Source organism: Lotus japonicus, chromosome 3, assembly GCF_012489685.1.
Source record: "Lotus japonicus ecotype B-129 chromosome 3, LjGifu_v1.2".
Lineage (NCBI taxonomy): Eukaryota > Viridiplantae > Streptophyta > Magnoliopsida > Fabales > Fabaceae > Lotus > Lotus japonicus.
In genome coordinates, this window is record NC_080043.1 from 94,668,482 (window position 1) to 94,687,762 (window position 19,281).

At 36.8% G+C, this 19,281-nt stretch overlaps 1 protein-coding gene across 1 annotated transcript; it reads right to left on the reverse strand.

Annotated features, from left to right (window-relative positions):
- Positions 1 to 15,385: 15,385 nt before the first annotated feature.
- Positions 15,386 to 18,758, reverse strand: LOC130747694 (uncharacterized). The gene is made up of 5 exons (XM_057600705.1): positions 18,375 to 18,758; positions 18,173 to 18,295; positions 16,997 to 17,096; positions 16,358 to 16,476; positions 15,386 to 15,788 (listed from the first exon to the last, which is right to left on the reverse strand). The coding sequence occupies exons 1-5, from the start codon at positions 18,693 to 18,695 to the stop codon at positions 15,576 to 15,578; spliced, it is 876 nt and encodes a 291-aa protein (XP_057456688.1). The 5' UTR covers positions 18,696 to 18,758; the 3' UTR covers positions 15,386 to 15,575.
- Between the last annotated feature and the right edge of the window lie 523 nt (positions 18,759 to 19,281).

Below are 19,281 nucleotides of genomic sequence, written 5' to 3' on the forward strand. Positions count from 1 at the left end.
CCATGAGGTGGATTTCTGAGGAGATCGCTTCACTTGGTCAAATAATAGGACGGATCCGGGGACTATCCTAGAGAGGATTGATTATGCTTTAGTAAATGAGGCTTGGGATGCTATGTGGCCGAGAACACAAATGCTACAAATAACAAAAATATGAAATTAACAAACTACTTTCCCTGAAAAAATATTAATGAATGATATTAATAATTGGTTATTTCAAGAAAAAGTAGTATATGTTATACTACTTTTAAAGAACAATAAAATATTAAAAAATAATATAAATATAAACATTGAACAACTTTACATAACAAAAATATTAGTTAAGGATATTATTGATTATTATAATTAAAAATGAAAAATATTATATTATTATTTAAATAAATGCTTAAAAAAAATTGAAATAGGAAACACTCAAACTCATGACCAAATATTAGTGAATGATACTATTGATTATTTCAGTCAAAAGTGATAAATATTGAATTAATTTTAAACAAAATAAAATGTTACTAGAAAACAAAAAATAATAATAGTAAAATAATTGGAATATTACACATTGAAACTACTTTACAAGACAAAATCTTAATAAATGAAATTATTGATCATTTTTGTTAAGAGTTATCAATATTTTAAACTATTCAACATATTGCTTAGTGTCTTTATTATTAAATAAAATTAGAAAATTGAATATTATTATTGATAATATAAGTTCTTAACTAATTATAGAGTCTACAAACTGATTTAAAGTGACGAGTAGGGGCTCGGGGACTATGTTATGTTACTCTAAGAATATTTTTTTTAAAATATTCCTAAAAAAACAATGGTTACTTCTGACAACAATATATCATTGTTTAATTCTTATGGAATAATAAATCTTTCATTCTTGACATAATAACCTTTCTCAGTTTCTTCTCAGATCACGCGATCGAAAGGATTAAAGAAGGTTGTTGTTGATGGGTGATTGATTGTATTATAAAAGGAGTAAATAAGCCTAAAATGGATAAAAGATGAGGGAGTTATGCTCTTTACAAGTTATGCCCTTTAAAGTTTTTCCCTTAACTTGTAATAGGGATAATTCCCTCATCTTTTATATGTTTTAGGCTTATGACCCATTCTAGAAGGTCTCAACAGTCTACTTTCATAAGAGCTAGCTACACACTTTAAAATGCGTAGAACATGCACTTTAAAGTGTGCAGGAAAAAAATTTCAATGGCATGTTAGGATTTTACATATGTAAGGGAGGTGAAACTAGATGACGGGGTGGGAAAAACAATGACCCTATTAGTTTTAATGTTTAAGTTTGAGCAGTGTAAAATTGCTCTTTAGAAATCGTTGTTCTCTTTCTTTGTAAGTGTTGTTAGGCGGCCTTAAGGCCCGTTTGGTGGCCAGGAGAGGACATGATATGATATGTGAACGGATAGCAACATGATATGATAAGAGAAAATGTTTGAGGTGCACATGATAAGGACAAGATATGATAAGGTAAAATGTATCAAATTTATAATTAAAGAAAAATAAAATTTAAAAATTAATCATTATATTAAATTTAATTTTTTATACATTTTCATGAATGAGTCTATATTTTAAAATAAACTTAATTTTTATTAATTAGTCTATTTTATTGTTTTGAAGATAGCATATATTTTAAAAAAATTTATGTAATTAACCAATTGGTTTTCACTTAGTTGTGACACGTGATAATTAACAATAAAAGTTAACTAAATTAAGAATATTATTATTTCAAAAGTACTTTATATTTAAATTATAAATTATTATATAAGTAGATAAATAATTTTAAATAATAGGAGATGAAAATATAAAATTAGTATATTACGATTAACAAATTCATATTTGTAACCAATTGATTTTCACTTAATTATGACACGTGACAAATAATAAAAATTAAGAAAATTAAAAATATTATTATTTCAAAGGGGAGGCGCAGTAAATCCTAATCGCAGTGTCAAGGTCAAAGCTAAAAGAGGTAGGCCAAAGGGTAGCAAAAACAAATCAAGGGCTCGTTTGGTATGCTGTATAGTATAAGGCCTAATAGTATAAGGCATGATTGTATTAGGCCTGATAGTATAAGACCTGATAAAAATTTAATACTGTACAATGTTTGGTGTGACATTGAATAACCTGTCGTATTGTTAAACTTAATACAATCATATGTTTGGTGAAGTCATAAATAATGATGGATAGTATAAAAATTAAATATTTGTTCAAAAGTACCCTTTAACAAAATACCCTTTAAACAAATTTTATAATACTTGCCAAAATATTTTCTTGATTTGAACTATGAAATAATTTAACAATCTTCCTAATAGCAATATAGAAATAGTTTTCATCAATTAAAATAACATGCCACACCTAGTCCTAAACAGTAATTGATCAAAACCAAGGGATATGCAAGCTACAGTCACGCTTAATGGCACAATAACAGATAATACAAATCAAAACATGTGCCAATCCTCAAAGCATGACCTCCCATCTGTTCTCCCTTAAAAACCACACCTTTCCGATGCATCTCCAAAGGCCATGGATCAAGCTTGTTTCTCTCCAAACTATCTAAGGCACAAATTTCATAGAGAAATATGTTACTTTTCTTTGAATCTTGGTGATATGAGGTTAAAAACAAGCCCAGAGGGTCGAGAGCTTACAGAAATCAGCTTCTGGAAATTTTCCGGCGGGTCTTCGCTGGAGAAGAAGGCTGATGACGGCGGAGAAACTCGCCGGAGATGAAAATGCAGAAAGGGATTGTTCCTCTCTTCAATCTGATTACTATGGTGACGTTTTCGCGGCCAATGGACGTTGGAGAAGAGGGATTTCGTCAGTTGCAGGTCGATTTGCTCGCCGGGGAAGCGTCCAGATCGCGGCGGAGCTTCCTCCGATGGGTTCCTGGGTTGTTCCTCTTCAAGTTGCAGGTTAGAAGCGGTGATTTTGTGGAGGTTTTGGGTCTGGTTCGAGAGCCACAGATCTCACAGAAAGAGAAATTTCTAGTTGGGGGAAACAGCGTGAAAGGAGAGGAAGGTGAAAGGAGGAAGAAGAGGAAAAGGGGCTGGGAGAAAAAATAGAAAAGAGGAAGAAGAAGAGGAACAGGGGAGGAAGAAGATGAATGAAGGCCACATAGGAAGAAGAGAACGTGTGATGATAGATGAATGAGGCTAGGGTTGGAAATATTTTTAAGTAGCTAATACATCAAAACTTATCAGGCCTTATCCTCCTTTTGAGTGATGTATTAAGTTATCCATCATTTTAATGTATTAGAAGAAATTGATGGATAAAGTTATCCAATACGATGTAAGCCCAAACACCTGATAAGCATATAACGTATTGTATAAGCTTATACAATCAGGCTTAATACGTTGTACCAAACGGGCCCCAAAAGTTGTATTGGAGGTCCCTGCTTATTGTTCAGATGGTGAGATAGGTGAGGAAGGAGCTTCTTCGTGGGCAAGAAGTGTGTGGAAAGTGGGCAAAGAACTAGGTGTGGTATACAATGGCGATGACGACGTGATGATCAATAGACTTGAGGACCAGGTTCGTTTTAATCACCCAGAGCTACAGTAAATTCAGTTTGAGTTTGGGGGTTTGGTTCTCATATGATGGGGAATCCTTGGGTTACTTGGAATGTGCGAGGCATGGGTCGTTCTACCAAACGCATGGTTGTTAAAAACCATATTTCGTGTACAAAGCCTGGGGTTGTCATGATTCAGGAATCTAAATTAGGGCCTGATAGAGAGAAGGTGGTTGATTCATGGGCAAAATCGATGGGAATGAATCATCGCATGGTTCAGGCAAATGGTTCACCAGGTGGCTTAATCACACTATGGCGGGGAAATGTGCTGGAGGTAATTCAGACAATTACTGACCAAAGCTTCATAGCGCTAGTGGCAAAACTACATAATGCAGAGGGTCTGGTGCTTGTTGTCAATGTATACGGACCTCATTCCGATGCAGAGAGGTTTGTATTGTTTACTCGGCTGGCTGAGTTGTTGAATGAACACAACGGTGGGGTTTTTGTGGGGGGAGATTTTAATGCCGTCTTGAAAGAGAACGAACGGAAAGGGGGTGGAGCTTTGTCGTTAGGGGATATTGTGTTTCACCAGTTTGTTAATGATGCATGCTTGGTGGATTTACCTATGCAGAAGGGGGAATTCACATGGTCTTCGACAAGGAATGATGGTGTCGGGAGTCGGTTGGATCGCTGGTTATTGTCGGAAGATGTGTTCTTGTGGTTTAACAACTTTAATCAGTGTGCTTTAGATTGGGGTATATCAGATCACAGAGCAGTGGCTTTACACTTTGGGGTGGACGACTATGGCCCAAAGCCTTTCAAATTTTTTAATCACTGGGTGATTGAGGATGGTTTCAATGAATTGGTTGAGGGCTGGTGGAGCTCAATAGTGGTGGAAGGGTGGGGAGGTTTTGTTCTGATGCAAAAATTAAAAGAATTGAAAGTCAGAATAAAAGAGTGGAGTAAATCAAGAGGTGTGTGGGGTGTTCAACGCATTCGCGAGTTGGAAGAGAAGGTGCATAAGGTGATGGCTCGGATGGAGGTGGAGGGATCGACAGAATCTTTGAGAGCGGAGCGGATTACAATAATGGGTGAATTGTGGAAGGCATACCGAGTGGAGGAGGCAGCGTGGATACAGAAGTCTAGATTGCGGTGGGCAAGAGAGGGGGACAGAAATACAAAATTTTATCACAGGGTATGCAAAGTGAGATCAGCAAAAAAAGCAATTACACATATCCGGTCAGAGGGGCGGTTGCTTGAGGATCCTCAAAGCATCAAGAATGCAGTGAGAGACCATTTTAAAAGCTTCTTTGCGCATGTGGCAGCAAATCGACCTAGTATACAGTGCCAGAATTTGACCAAGGTAGATGAGGAGCTTAATAATTTCTTAGTGGCAACGTTCACAGTGGATGAGGTTTTTGAGGCCGTAAAAAGCTGTGATGGTAGCAAGGCACCGGGACCGGATGGTTACACAATGGTTTTCTTCAAACAGTTCTGGTCACTCATAAAGGACGACGTTATGAGATTTTTTGGGGAGTTTCATAAGAATGGAAAAATTGTCAAAGGTTTGAATTCTGCTTTTCTTGTGCTGATTCCTAAAGGAAGTCAACAAGAGTCAGTGGCTGATTACAGGCCTATCAGTTTGATTGGAGGGGCGTATAAGTTACTGACAAAAGTGTTGGCAAACAGGTTGAGGGAGGTAATGCCCATTGTTTTGACCCAAAATCAGTTTGCTTTCACAAAAGGGAGACAAATAGTGGACTGTAGCTTGATTGCTCATGAGGTTGTAGACAACTTGAGAAAGAGGGATGGAGGAGGTTTCTTAATGAAGCTTGATTTTGCTAAGGCATATGATAACATAGAATGGGATTTTTTATTGGGTATGATGAAGGAGATGGGGTTTGGAGAAAAATGGCGAACTTGGATACATAGTTGTGTTTCAACAGCGACTTTGGCAGTTTTGGTGAATGGTTCACCAACTGATTTCTTCCAAATTCAGAAAGGGTTAAGGCAAGGGGGTCCTTTATCCCCCTTGTTGTTTAACCTGTGTGTAAATGGGATGTCTTCCATGCTCAATCAGACACTGAGGGGAAGGATTCCTTGCGGAGTGAATATTGGAGAATAGTTCAGGATTAATCACTTACAATTCGCTGATGATGCCTTGCTATTTTGCGAAAATGATATGGAGCAGGTTATTCGTTTAGCTAAGGCAATGGAAGCTTTCCTCTTTGTTTCCGGTTTGAAGGTGAATTTCAGGAAATCTTCTATAATTGGTGTAAATGTTTCCCAAGAAGAGGAGGATCAAGCAGTCAAGGTTTTAGGCTTCAACAAAGAGCACTTGCCTACAGTTTATCTAGGGCTGCCCCTAGGTGGTAATCCGAGGCGCTTAAGTTTCTGGAAACCGGTTCTGGAACAAATGGCTGTGAAGTTGGGAAGTTGGAGTTCAAAAACATTATCATCAAGTGGTCGGCTAGTGATGCTCAAAGATGTGATCACTGCTATTCCGCTGTATTATATGTCTGTGTTTAGAGCTCCACGAGGCGTCATATCGGAAATGGAGGTTATGATGAGGAGGTTTTTATGGGGGGGAACAGTGGGGAATCGGAAGATCGCATGGGTAGCATGGAAAGATTTTTGCAAAGGGGTTCGATTTGGTGGAATGGGATTGGGTTTTTTGGAGTGGAAAAATAAAGCACTACTCTTAAAATGGTTTTGGCGCTTTGGAAGAGAGAAAAACTCGCTTTGGAGAAAATTGATGTGTGCGAAATTTGGCTTGCAAGATCAGTTTATAATGCCAAAGTTGGAAAGGGTACGGGCTACCTCAAGGTCTTGCATAGCAAAAGATTTATTACTATTGTGGAGGGAACAATCGGTGGTGGTGAGTGAGTTCATTAATGGGTTAGCATGCAAGGTGGGGGGTGGGGACTGTGTTTGTTTTTGGGAGGATATTTGGATTGGTGATATGTCTCTACAGATAAGGTTCCCAAGAGTCTTTGCTTTGTGTCTAAATAAAGAGGTAGCAGTGGCTGAGGTTGGCTCTCGGCTAGGAGGAAAATGGGAGTGGAAATTGGAATTCAGAAGACGTTTTTTCGATTGGGAGGTGGAGCAATATCAGAGTTTTCTGAATCTCATCAATTCTCATGTATCCAGTGGTACATATGACCTCTTGTTCTGGAAAGGAGATGCAATGGGGATGTTTTCGGTAAAAGTCCTTTGTTGTGCATTGGAAGATAAGTGGTTCCAAGAAGCGGGATGGGTGGTGTCTAGGCCAATTCGCAAAATGGTGCCCGCAAAGGTGACTACTTTCATGTGGCAATTGCAGAAAAATAGAGTGGCGACGAAGGCAAATCTGTTAGATCGCGGGATAAGCTTGCCGGATTCAGGGTGTTGTAGTTTGTGCTTCACTGACATTGAGACAACCTCTCATCTGTTTCTTCACTGCAATTCGGTTTGGGCTGCTTGGTGTGCAATACTGTGTAAGGAGGGAGTGTCTTGGGCAGTACCAAAAGCAATGAATGAGCTGCTCCTCGAGTGGAGGGAATTGAGATCAATATCTGATGTTGTGGTGTGGGATATGATACCATATGCTCTTGTGTGGTCAGTATGGTTAGAGCGTAATGGGGTTGTATTCAACAATAAAGAGTTTTGTGTGAATACAAATTGCAAGGCTTACATGGTGGTTAAAAGCATGGTGGAGTTCATGCCCGTATAGCGCAGTGCAACTTGCAATGGGGTTACAGCATATTGCTTTACCTAAACCACCAAAGATTCGTAAAGCACAACAATGGGTTCCGCCGGAGGAGCAGGTACTGAAATTTAATGTTGATGGTTTGTCTTTAGGAACGCCGAGGAGAAGTGGTATATGGGGGGTGTTGCGTAATCATAAAGGGGAAGCTCTGAGGTATTTTGCACAACAAGTAGATGATATGTGGGCTTATGAGGCAGAAGTTCATGCAATTCTTCAAGCGTTGCTTTTCTGCCAGGAATTCAATTTCAGAACAGTTCTAATTGAAAGTGAATCAACCTCAGTGGTGGGATGGGCAAGTAATGATTCGCGGAGGCCATGGAAGTTGCATCAGATCCTGAGCAAAATTGATCTACTTCAGCCCTTGATTAATTGTGTTGGCATTGTTCATGTGTTGAGGGAAGCAAACGAAGTAGCAGATTTCTTGGCAAAGAGTGGAAGGGATGGGAGGGTTGTACTGTGGCAGGTCTGTGTTTGAGATCTTACTTTGTCAAAGGGTGAGAGGGGCTTCCAGAAATAATTTAAAACATGCAGTATTGTGTTTAAAAGTCACTATATAGTGCAGTGTTTTGGGTTCTGTAATAAGCAGGAGTTGGCAGAGATGGTTGTTCTATATTCTCTGTCATAGTACTAGATTAGCTTCTTAAATTGCAGGAATGAGTGTCATGTTTTGGGCGCATGGGCTGGCTGTTTTTCTTGGTGATGTTTTATACTTTTGTAGGTGGCAGAAACAGTGGAAGGTGGAATGCAAATTGTGCTGCATTGGATAAGTATTGAATTTGATTTGAAGATGGGATACAACGTATATTGGCATGTTGAAGCTGTTTTTGGATAAGTATTGCAAGAAGGATGTTATGTGCTAGGCATATGCTACTGATTACTTTGGCTGTTCTTTAAGGGGATGCTTTATATTTTGTTGTGGGGTTTTGTTGCCACTTTGGAATATCTCAAGTGCATATGGATATATTAAGATGGTTCAGGTTTTAAAATCTCATAGAGATAGTGTACTCTTTTTCCTTCTCTAAGTTTTTTTCCCCAAATGGGTTTTTCCTAGAGAAGGTTTTAACGAGGCACGATCTCTATGCTTGGATGTTCGGGGGAAGGGATTTGTTAGCATTGTATCTATGTTTCCCATGTCTTGAGAGGGTTGCTCTCAGGCTACTTCTTTCAATCAATAAATATCATATGTTGTAAAAAAAAAAAGTAATTTATATTTAAATTATTATATAAGTAGATAAATTTATTTTAAATAATAGAAGATGAAAATATTAAATTAGTCTATTACTATTAATAAATCAATATTTGTAAGTGAGTAGTCTATTTTACTATTTATGAATAGTAATTTTATTTATTTTGGTAAATTAATATTTTTTATTTATTAATTAATATTATTATAAATTATATAATATTAAAATAAATTAATTTCGAGTTAGGATACTAAAAGAAAATATATAACTGGTATTCTATCATGTTATATCCTAACTCCCCCTCAGGATAACTTTTACACATGATGGACAAGATATGATAAGAGATAAGATAGTGTTATACTGTTGGCACAACAAACAACAGATAATAACTTAACATAAAAAAGAAGAAAGAGAAGGGGATGTACAAACGAAAATGTCCAAAGTGCAAAACTGTAAGGTTGTGTTTGGATGAGGGATTGTAGAAAATTCCAAGGATTTTAAATGCAAGGGAATTCAATTGATTGTTTCAAATTTTATTGTTTGGATAAAATGGTGAAATTCCCTCAACTGTAAAATTCTTTGTTTGGATGGTATAATTGAATTTCCTTCATTTAATTTTTTTTATCTTAATATAATCGGCTGAAAACCCGAAAACCCTAAAAATTAGCACAACTCTAAAAAATCGACAATAAACTTAAAAGTCAACACAAAACCTAAAAGTGGCCTAAAGCCGAAAGTCTGCCGAAAACCCAAAAATCAGACAAAAACCCTAAAAATCGGTCGAAAACCCTAAAATCAGTCCAACACTAAAAAATCAGCCTAAAACTCGAAAGTTGGCTGCAAAGGCAAAGTAAATTTATTTATGTGGATCTTCATTTGATTCCCAGATCATAATATAACAGTTGGTCATTTGAGACATTGAGTTGCAGCCCTGAAGGATTTTATAAAATTTTCATTGCATTCACAGAATCAGGGGCATGGCTTAGAGTTTTCTAATAGCCTTCATTTTCTTAACCTTTCTCTTAGAGAAGGGGTGTATAAGACCTAACCTGAAAAATGTCATGCACGAATTAATTTAATAGCGGTAAGAAATATAATGATGATAATAAATAATAATTTTATTTATAGGTAAATGTTAGTTGCTAATAATGTTAGTAAATTAGTTATTGTTAAACTCTTCACCCTACATCCCACTCAACCCTTATGTCTCTAGCTCTTACCACTTGAGCTATCATTTGGGGACAAATATCGTAAACAATGATAATATTTTAATAATAATTATGAATAATATGTATTATGGATATTTTTTGAAATACTACAAAAGACACTCAACCAAAAGTTTTTATATATTTTAATAGATTATACTTAATTCATTCCTATATATAAGTAATATTTACTTAATTATCTGTAATTAAGAAATATAATTAGTATTAATAAATTTGTAAAAAGTTTTATGTTTGGTTTTTATAAATGTGAGCAAGGAAAAGAAAGGAGTTTCTTAAGATCTCAATTTTTCTTTTCTTTTCCCCCTTCTTTTGGTTCCCCTAATTCTCAATTCAATCATGAGTTTCAGATCCCTCCACCACCACCACCACTATCACCGCGGGCATCGTGATCTCGCGCGCACCCTTGCTCTTATTGCACTCACGCGCCCATTTCACGAAGGAATTGGAGAAGGTGTTTTAAGAAATTCGACGTCGACCGCAACGACAAGATCTCTTCCTCGGAGTTAGGCTGGGAGCCTAGGGCAATCTGCAACCAAGGAAGAGCTCGACAAAATGATCCGCGAGGTGGATTCGGATGTTGACGATTGCATTAGCCTCGAGGAATTCGTCGAGCTAAATACCAAGGACATTGATCTGAACGAGGTCGTTGAGAATATGAGAGACGCGCTTTCTATTTTCGACATTGACGACAATTGTTCGACAATCACTGAGGACTTGCACAATGCTATGGCGACCCTCGACGATCAGTGTTCTCTAGAGGAGTGCTAGAAAATGATTGGCGTTGTTGATAGCAGCGACGACGAGATGATCGATTTCGAGGAGTTTAGGACGGTAATGATAATGCCTCGTCGTGAATCGATGGCAAGAATTTAGGGTAAGAGTGAAGATTTTATTATCTTTATTGTGCTCATTGTAAATTGAAATGATCACTTCTCTTATTGTTTCATTAATTTTTGGTTCCTTAACATAATATATAAAGCTATTTTTTTGAGCTTTCAAAAAAGATAAAGTTAAATAATAATATTAAATGAATGTGGCAAAGATCAAGAAGAAAAAAAATACAGAGGAAGATCAGAGCCATGTTCCATCAAATTCATGCCCTCACTCGAATCACAAGCTCACGGTATTTACTATTTAGAGATGTCAAGACACCAACAGACTTAAGGTGGTGTAGTCTATGTTGGATATGGTATGTTCCAACTGTTTCCTTGATCCTTCCCAACAACTTTCCAAACTACTGCAAATCAATCTGTTGGTTTGTCCGAATCAATAGCTTGATGATCATGAATTTTCATGGAAAATACTTGGCCATGGATATGAAGCCTGTTCTCAATATAATGCTTGATAATTGTGGAGTTGTGCAAAACAAAGAATGCTTGAGAGGGCACAAATAGCAAGGTATTTGACGGACCCTCCCTTATTAAAAAGTAACTTATAATCATGTGGTCCTATTAGAACTTAAACAAACCTCCAATTTGAAAGGAAACACATCCAATATTTGGAGGAATTTATGGTGCACAATTGAATGTTTGTGTAAGGTTATACAAGCTATTTTTGACCTGCAATAGCAAGTTTAGCAGGTTTTAAAAAAAAAAATTCAAAAAATATATATATTAGTAAATTTATTAATGAAGAATTAGGTTAATTATCCTTAATTACTTCACTATCCTCTCTCCCCTTTCATCTCTGAAAAATGCTCTCTGCCTCTGCAATTATCCATTTCCTGGATCTAAATTTTGCAATGTTTTTCTGGATCTGCTGTGGGGTTTTAGGCTAGAAAACATGAACCTTCAACTCCAAAATTATCATAACATGTCTCTACTTTCTCATCTCATCCATTTTTTCAACCCCAGAATCTTAATTTTGTGCAAGTTTCACCGGCAATACAATTTATGCAAAGCTTACATCTAGTACAATTCTTGAATATAAACCATAGCTTCATTTATGAAAACTATGACTGCAAAATTGAACAGATTTGTATCACGGTTAACCAAAGATATATTTTCCAACCAACTTATGTCAAGGCCACCATCAATTAACTTATTTTCCCTCTCTTTTTCTAGAATATCATTGAATATCCAAAACCTACAGGAACATAGAGAATTTTTATGAAAGCTATTAACCTAATAACCTCCGTGCAAATCATCTCATGTGCATAGGCAAACTCAGAAACCCATCATTTTCCCACCTCCGGTCACCTCCCCTCCCTTCCTCCAGATCTGCAGAAGCAAGGGCATCGTTAAGGCCAAATACCGCCACAAGCACCAGATCTGCAGGTACGGTTGCGGTCCTCGACGCCTCCACCACCAGATTTGTGGTCTCATCGCAACACAACCACTGAGAAACGAAGAGGACACGACCCAGGAAGGAGAACCACCGCAACTTCTGAAACACACACGCCACCTCCACGCAGATCTGAGACTAGAAGTGGAGGAGAGAGATGGAAGGCGTCGAGGGAGGAAGAGGATGTTGTGGTCGCCGGGAAATGCGCCGACGGAGGAAAGAGGAGAAGAGGTGGAGGTGTGGTTGAGCAGAAGGAAACGAGGTCAGGAGGGAGAGGGAGGTGGCGGTGGCGGCAGCGGCACAGCCATGGATGTGTGGCGGCGAGGCTAAGGAGGTGGCAGCTAGGGTTCTGATGGTTAATGGATTTTTGTTGGATGATATGATATGATGAGAATGATTTTTTTTTCTGGGTTTTGGTTGTTAGGATCAGATGATTGATTAAGAATAAATATATTTTTCTGAAATTAATTAAAAATAAATATTTAATTAAAAAAATATGTTTTTTGATTTTTTTTTAAACCTGCTATAGTGGGTCTAAAGGCCAATGTGCAACCATACACAAGTTTTTACTTGTGTAGGTTAAATTTTTCCCGAATATTTATCCGAGTTAGAGGTGCATGCACTTTTCACATTATCCATTTTTAGATGGAGCCTCCACAAGGTTAGCTCGGTTAATAACATCAGCCCAGGTGTTAAATAGACAACCTTTTTGTGAGTCTAACTTTATTGATCATCATAGCTACAGGTGGCAAGGTGTGGGAAATGAAGTTGCAAATTCAGTGGGGCCAAAGCAATACATCCCTGTCAAAAATATCTCTTAAATTTATAAGCTTAAAGCTTTCCCAAATTATAAGACTTATTTCAGCCATAAAATGGTTCATATATACGAAACACAAGAAAAAATCTTTAAACTGAATGTAAAAAATTAAATTAATTTTGTAGGAAACATCAACATCTTCCACTTGGCAAGTAGCAAATTGAAGATCTTCACAATCCCAACAAATAATTACAGGAACATTCGTTTTATATCCATGTTAGAGGTGTATGCTTTTTCCACTGAGTGATGTGGGACTTTGACAGCAAAAGGTTTAGCCAACAAGAATGTCTAACTGATGTTTGTCAAACTGGAGATGCCTGATCTAGTTTAAATTTTAAGCACAATTAATAAAGCTAGGCCAATTAATCTTAGATAGAAGTATAAGAGGCTGTTTGACATCTCTTCTCAACAACAATGCAATATTGGCGAGGTGAGGGAGTGGGTGAATGGAACATGAGAGTGAAAGTTTAGATGGAGAAGAGAGCTGTACTGTTTGTATGGGAGAACCAATTCTTCGACAATTTTATGCAGGTTATTGGCACTATTAGGCTGAACCAAGGTATTAATGACAAATGGATTTGGCTGTCCTCCGAAGATGGGAATTCCAAGGCTAGAGGCAAAGGCAGAGTTCCCCGGATGAGTTTGGGCTGCATAAAATTCAGTGGAAGATCGCAGCGCCTTAGAATGTATTTAGCCACCAAAAACGTCTAACTGATGGTGCAATGCGGATGGTGCTGTATATATGTCCAATCTGCTAAGGAAAATCAACACAGAATGGCCTAAATTTAGCTGTTGAAACGACCTAACAATTGCTGATCATCTAGACTGATATTGTCCAACCTATTCTTACCGAGCTAATGTCGAACTAGCTTTTCCAAGCTAATGTCAACTTTTTCGGTATGTAGACAATCCTCCAAATCCTATGTTAATTGACTTGTATTTGTGTCAAACTCTGACATAGTTTGTCCGTCTCTATGTTGAGGTAATGCCAATTTATTTGACATGTGCACAACCCTCCCAAGTCTAAGCAGGCATTTTAATTAATGAACTTGTAATAATGCATGTATGTGGAACTAACTCGGTAGAAACTAGAAAGTGTTTTGGTGCATATAATGGCTCTACCCAACTTAATCAGGATTAAACTTGCGGTTCAAACGATAAAAAAAAGTGGAGCCAAAACACTTGGTAAGGAACTTCCGCTAAAATTATACAGTTTTTTTAAAAATTGATGTCACTTGAAATGAAACAGTTTTTTATATTTCTATTTTGTATTAAAATCATTATTGTAATTATGTTAAGTTTTATGGCTATGTAATCAACCAATTGAAACCCAAAATCAGTGAAAGAATTACATGCAAGAATCTAAAGGAAGCTTTTACTTTATGTTGCTTAACCTCTTAGTTATTGAATAAAAAGTTACAAGACAAACTTGCAAAAAGGTATAAGTTAATCCTTGGTAGTAAAGCTTGGACTTTGGCAGTAAAGCTTTAGCAAGCAAAAAGGTATAAGTAATTTCTAACTGATGTTGTTCAAACTTACCTAGTTTAAGTTTTACACAATTAATAAAGCTAGGCCATATACTTTGGTCAGAAATCATGGTAAACTAACACTGATAAGACTAATGAATGAGTGAATGAACAAGAGAAGATCTTGGGTCATGGGAGGAGAAAGTAAAGCAGAGTGAAAATTGTTAGCAGCAAGCTGGGAAAAAAGTATAGGTGCATGCATGAATAATCAGGATTATTTCATGTGAAAATTCTCGCATGTTCTCTCATGTTTAAGTTTTATGTTTATTTGTGTTACCGCAGGTGCTAGTGCTACAGAGACCGAACACATGCAAGACATCCCTGTCAAAAATAAATTTTTATTTTTATTTTCTTTTATCCAACGATGTCTCATGGTAAATATCTATGTCAACTCTGTTTCTGCAGAAAATTATATAAGCATAATTTGTACAAGTTTAAATTGCTTTACAAATTATAAGACTTATTTCAGCCATAAAATGGTTCATGAAACACAAAAAAACCGATGACCCTTGACATAACCACTATACACATCAGGCCAGCTGCAATGGCCTAAACCCAAAAATCTTAAACTGAATTGGATGGGTTGGGTGCGCCAGGCAGTAGCAAGCTACTTGATTGACCATCCCCTTAAAAAAATAATCTAACATTGTGGGATCATTTGTTCAATCTAAGAGAAACCTCCAATTTGGAATGGAATGCATATCAAATACTAATCCTTTCTAATCAAAGATTTGTCTTAGAATCGAACCAAAAGACCACACAATGTTAAATTGTAGTCACATGTAAGATCTTAGCGAAAGGTTATGAATTGTGGACTAAGGGAACGTTCATTTTATACCCATGTTAGAGTTGCATGCTCTTTTCACTCGGCGGTGTGGGACTTGGTCAGAAAAGTTTTAGCCAGCAAAAATGTCTAACAGATGTTGTTCAAACACAATTAACAATGCTGATAATTGTAGAAATTCATTGGACGCTCCTAACCTGCTTGTGAATGTAAACTTTTCATCATCATCTTAGTTTTCCATTTCCAAAAAAATGTTAATAAACCAGAAAATCAAACTTTTGGCACAATCAATAATTCTTAAAAGAATCAGGAAAAATATAGAAAAGTGATTTTAGAATCTGCTTGTGATAAAGAAGAAGCTAATCAACTAACATGATCACATCATGTAAAACATTACCATAAAAAAACCAACTCTTCTTGGGACTTAACGTCAATTGAACGCCTAGTAGGAGACCACAATAATGTTCTAATTTACAATTGACATTTGACATTGAGATTAGGAGGCCTGTGACAAGGCAGCTCGAGCCGCACGCCTTTCTAGTGCCTTCAACCTATTTGCTTCCATACGAGCTCTCTGCTCTTCTGTTATCTCATCTTTTCCTGACGTGCTGGCTACATTATTTGTAACTTCATTTGATGTTTTTTCAATGACGCTACTTTTGGAAGGTGCACTAGCGCCAATAACATTGAGTGTGGACTGAGAAGGTTCCTGTAATAAAATGGGGACATAATACTGACATTAAGACTTCAACATCAGCTCCTTGCTTACAAATATTTAATTTGGTTTAATTGATTTTTTATTTTATTTTTGCATAAAGTAATCTGCAACAATTGTTTCACTAAATATATAATGTTCTGAAGAGATATTGGCATCTGACTTCATAACAAAGGCAAAAATATAAAGGAACCAAGGACAAGAGGAGTAGGAAAGATAAAATGAATATGAACCATATGCTCAAGTAGTATCATGAAAGCATACAAGAGCTGGAAATTGTATGAAGGAGGTGTTGTTACTCTTGGGTTACTGTATTCAGTATGCAACTGGATGAGGATAACAACTGAAAATGACTTAAACTTTTTCCAAGGAATTCAAATTTCTGATAAATTTGTGAGAATCGGAACCTTAGAAGATGATTTTACCTCTTTTCTCCCTGATTGATTTAAGTAAATATTGAAAGATTTTCTTTCACCAAGCGAAAATTCGAATGTGTTTTAACCGATAGAAATATTTTATTGCATGATAACAAACAAACTGTGTTTAAAAGAAATTAAACTTACTTCAGTAGCTTTATCATATACATCATTAAGCATGTCTTCTTGAATGTCATTAACATTTTCAGATTCTGCAAACACATCTCTCTCTTGATGACTGGGTTCTCCGTCTTCTGTGCCTACAGCTAAACAACACAAAAGGATATAATGGCAAAGCTGCTTAAGAATGTAAATAGATAAAAACATATTCTACACAACCATCTTAGTGATGTTCAAGTGAATTATATTGGAAAATAGGTCTGGCTACCCTATTTGACATATGGTTGGAAGTTTGTCAAAAGTTATGCATTTTCTATGGCTACCTAGAATTAGCCAAAGAGTTTCAAGGATCAAATCGTTGATCATTAGATCCTACCTCATGCAATTTGACATTCAAGATGTATATGTAATTGAAGAAAGGAAAATTAAGAGATAGGTATTATTGGAAAAATATTCCTGAAAAACTATGTAGAGATAGATAAGTCAATAAGTACTATTCATTAAGTACTCATTGAGCAGATAATTGTCCCAAAATGAAAGTAATAAGCAATAATTCTCTTTTCTATTCAATGATGTTTTCTAAAAATTATATTCATAGAACTTGTAAGTACAATGCAACTAATGCATCTTGAGACCTTAATAGCAAATTGCTGAGTAAGTAAATACCTTGTTCATCAGCTGGAATGTCCTGAGCAACATATTGTTCATGCAATTTTGTTGGATCCCCACCATTTGCAACTCTTTCTCTCAATTCTCTAAGGCAAGTCTGGTTATAGAAGGCATTATAAAAAACATAGAACCAGTAAGAATTTACTTTTGTAGAGGGTGGAAGACTAGCAGCAAGGATGCATGCACCATTCAAGAAAGCACATAGACATGCAACTGACAGGCCTTCTCAACAAATACTGAAAATAGAGTGATGGAGAGAGAGCATACACAGCAAAGACAAAGTATATCAAAGGAATATAAAAGCATGTAGAAACAGAACAGAAGAAATGGAACCTTTCATATATGTGTGATGGGTCATACACATTTTAAGAACTAACTGAAAACATTTAATAGAAAATAGGTCTGGAAAGTGGAAACATGGGCGTTGCGTTCAAGGACTAAAACATAAAGCTAATATATGCGTATTCAACATCAATGAACTATTTCTGGTCAAAGAGCAAGCACCCATGATCAGTTGTTCCCTTGAATGGGCTTTGGCTACAGAAATGCCTCTGAGATTTTACTTTTGAGTCAAAGGATAATTGAAGCCCAAGTCCTTATTGTTATCTCTATTATTTGCATTCAGCTATTAGTTACTCCCTAAATCACATTCATTTGACTTCTAGCCACAGTGTAGGCATGCAAAATTTCAGCATCTGATCTCTAGTCCATTAAAGTTCAACTTTTAACTTCCAGAGATAAAGTTTATGTCCGGAATCTTGCAGCTGATCTCATCACTCCAATCATTTCAACTATGGCACTTTTAACATTAGGTTCTTTGATAAACATATACTGCTGAAATCTACTACACCACACTAAAACTGCTAAAAGCATCATTTGACCAAAACATTTCACCAAATCCACTTATAAACTAAAAACTATCATCATGCTCATATAAAATTTTACAATAACATGAATTACTTCAATTCCATAAATATATCTCCAAGTTCACATATATCAGACATTTCAAACAAACAAACAAAAATGGACCATCTGATCTCCAATTCATCAGCATATATAATATCAACACAGTAATTTAAGTACAATTCAATAATCGGATCAGATTGATTAAAATCATCTTCTAATAGGACTAATAAGATGGTGCAGGTACAAATTGAAGAGAAAGAGTCGTACCTTGACGCGTCTGGTAGCAGCGACTTTCTCGACTTTGTGAATAAATTGATTGAAAGGGAAATAAGGGAGCAAGCGAGAGTGCCAATCGGAATAAAGCTGAAGCAGGTTCCCCAAATCACGAACCTAACCAACCAACCAACCACACAAATCAGAAACAAAAAATTTCAACAATAAAATGAGATTAAGTTCGGTGGTTGATTACCTCGTGGCCGCGGCCATGGTATTTGAAGGCTTGAGGGAAATAGCGGAGGACGTAACCGAGGCCGTCGTCGGAGAGGAGAAGCTCGGGGGTGAGTTTGGGCCTTTGTCGGGGGAGTTTTTTGGGTTTCTCGACGGCGGATCTGGGTTTGAAGGAGGAGGAAGAAGGAAGGAGAGGATTGGGAGTGGTGGTGGTGTTAGGGTTAGGGTTGGGATTGGAATTGGGAGCGGAGGAAGGGCAATCACGGGACCAGTGACCTGGTCTGCCGCACTTGTAACAACCTGTTGCTGTTCCTGATCCCGATCCTGGTCCTGAACCCTCCATTGTTCCGCTTCTTTCTTCCTCAATTCGCAACTCGGTCACGACTCAGTCACACTCACCTCTGTCATGTGTGAAATGAAATGAAAAATAGGGAGGGATTTTATTTCGCGGGAAATGGCGGGAAACATGCGAGGGATTCTCTTAATTTTTTTTATTTTATTTTTAAAAAATGGAATTGTGTTTAGTTTTTATTTTATGTTTTAAAACTGGAATTGTTTGGATATAAAAAAAAGTGATAGGAAATAAAGAGAAAGGGAAAGAATAGAAGGGATAATTTCTTATAGACTTAAATATGTTTTTAGGCAATGTAAAATAGGGGCAAAAGTAAATTGGATACGTTAAGGGAGACACTAAGGTCGGCTACCCAATCACATCTGACCACCAACTTGGGACCAGGATTGATTGCAATTGACCGACCGCACGATGAGATCAGGTGAACCAAGCACGGTTGTCGCCAGTTAGAGATAAGATTCGTCGGTTCACCTCAGCTATCCCATTGCTGACCTTAGGGACTAGATGTAGACAGTGACGAATCCATAAAAATTGAGTTTTGGGGGCATATACATACTCACATGCATATAAATAAATA

Coding starts and splice junctions, on each gene's coding strand:
- LOC130747694 (XM_057600705.1), bottom strand. CDS start 18,695: ATGGAGGGTTCAGGACCAGGATCGGGATCAGGAACAGCAACAGGTTGT. Junction 18,296..18,374: donor ACCATGGCCGCGGCCACGAG/GTAATCAACCAC, acceptor TTGGTTGGTTAG/GTTCGTGATTTGGGGAACCT. Junction 16,477..16,996: donor CATTCCAGCTGATGAACAAG/GTATTTACTTAC, acceptor TGTGTTGTTTAG/CTGTAGGCACAGAAGACGGA.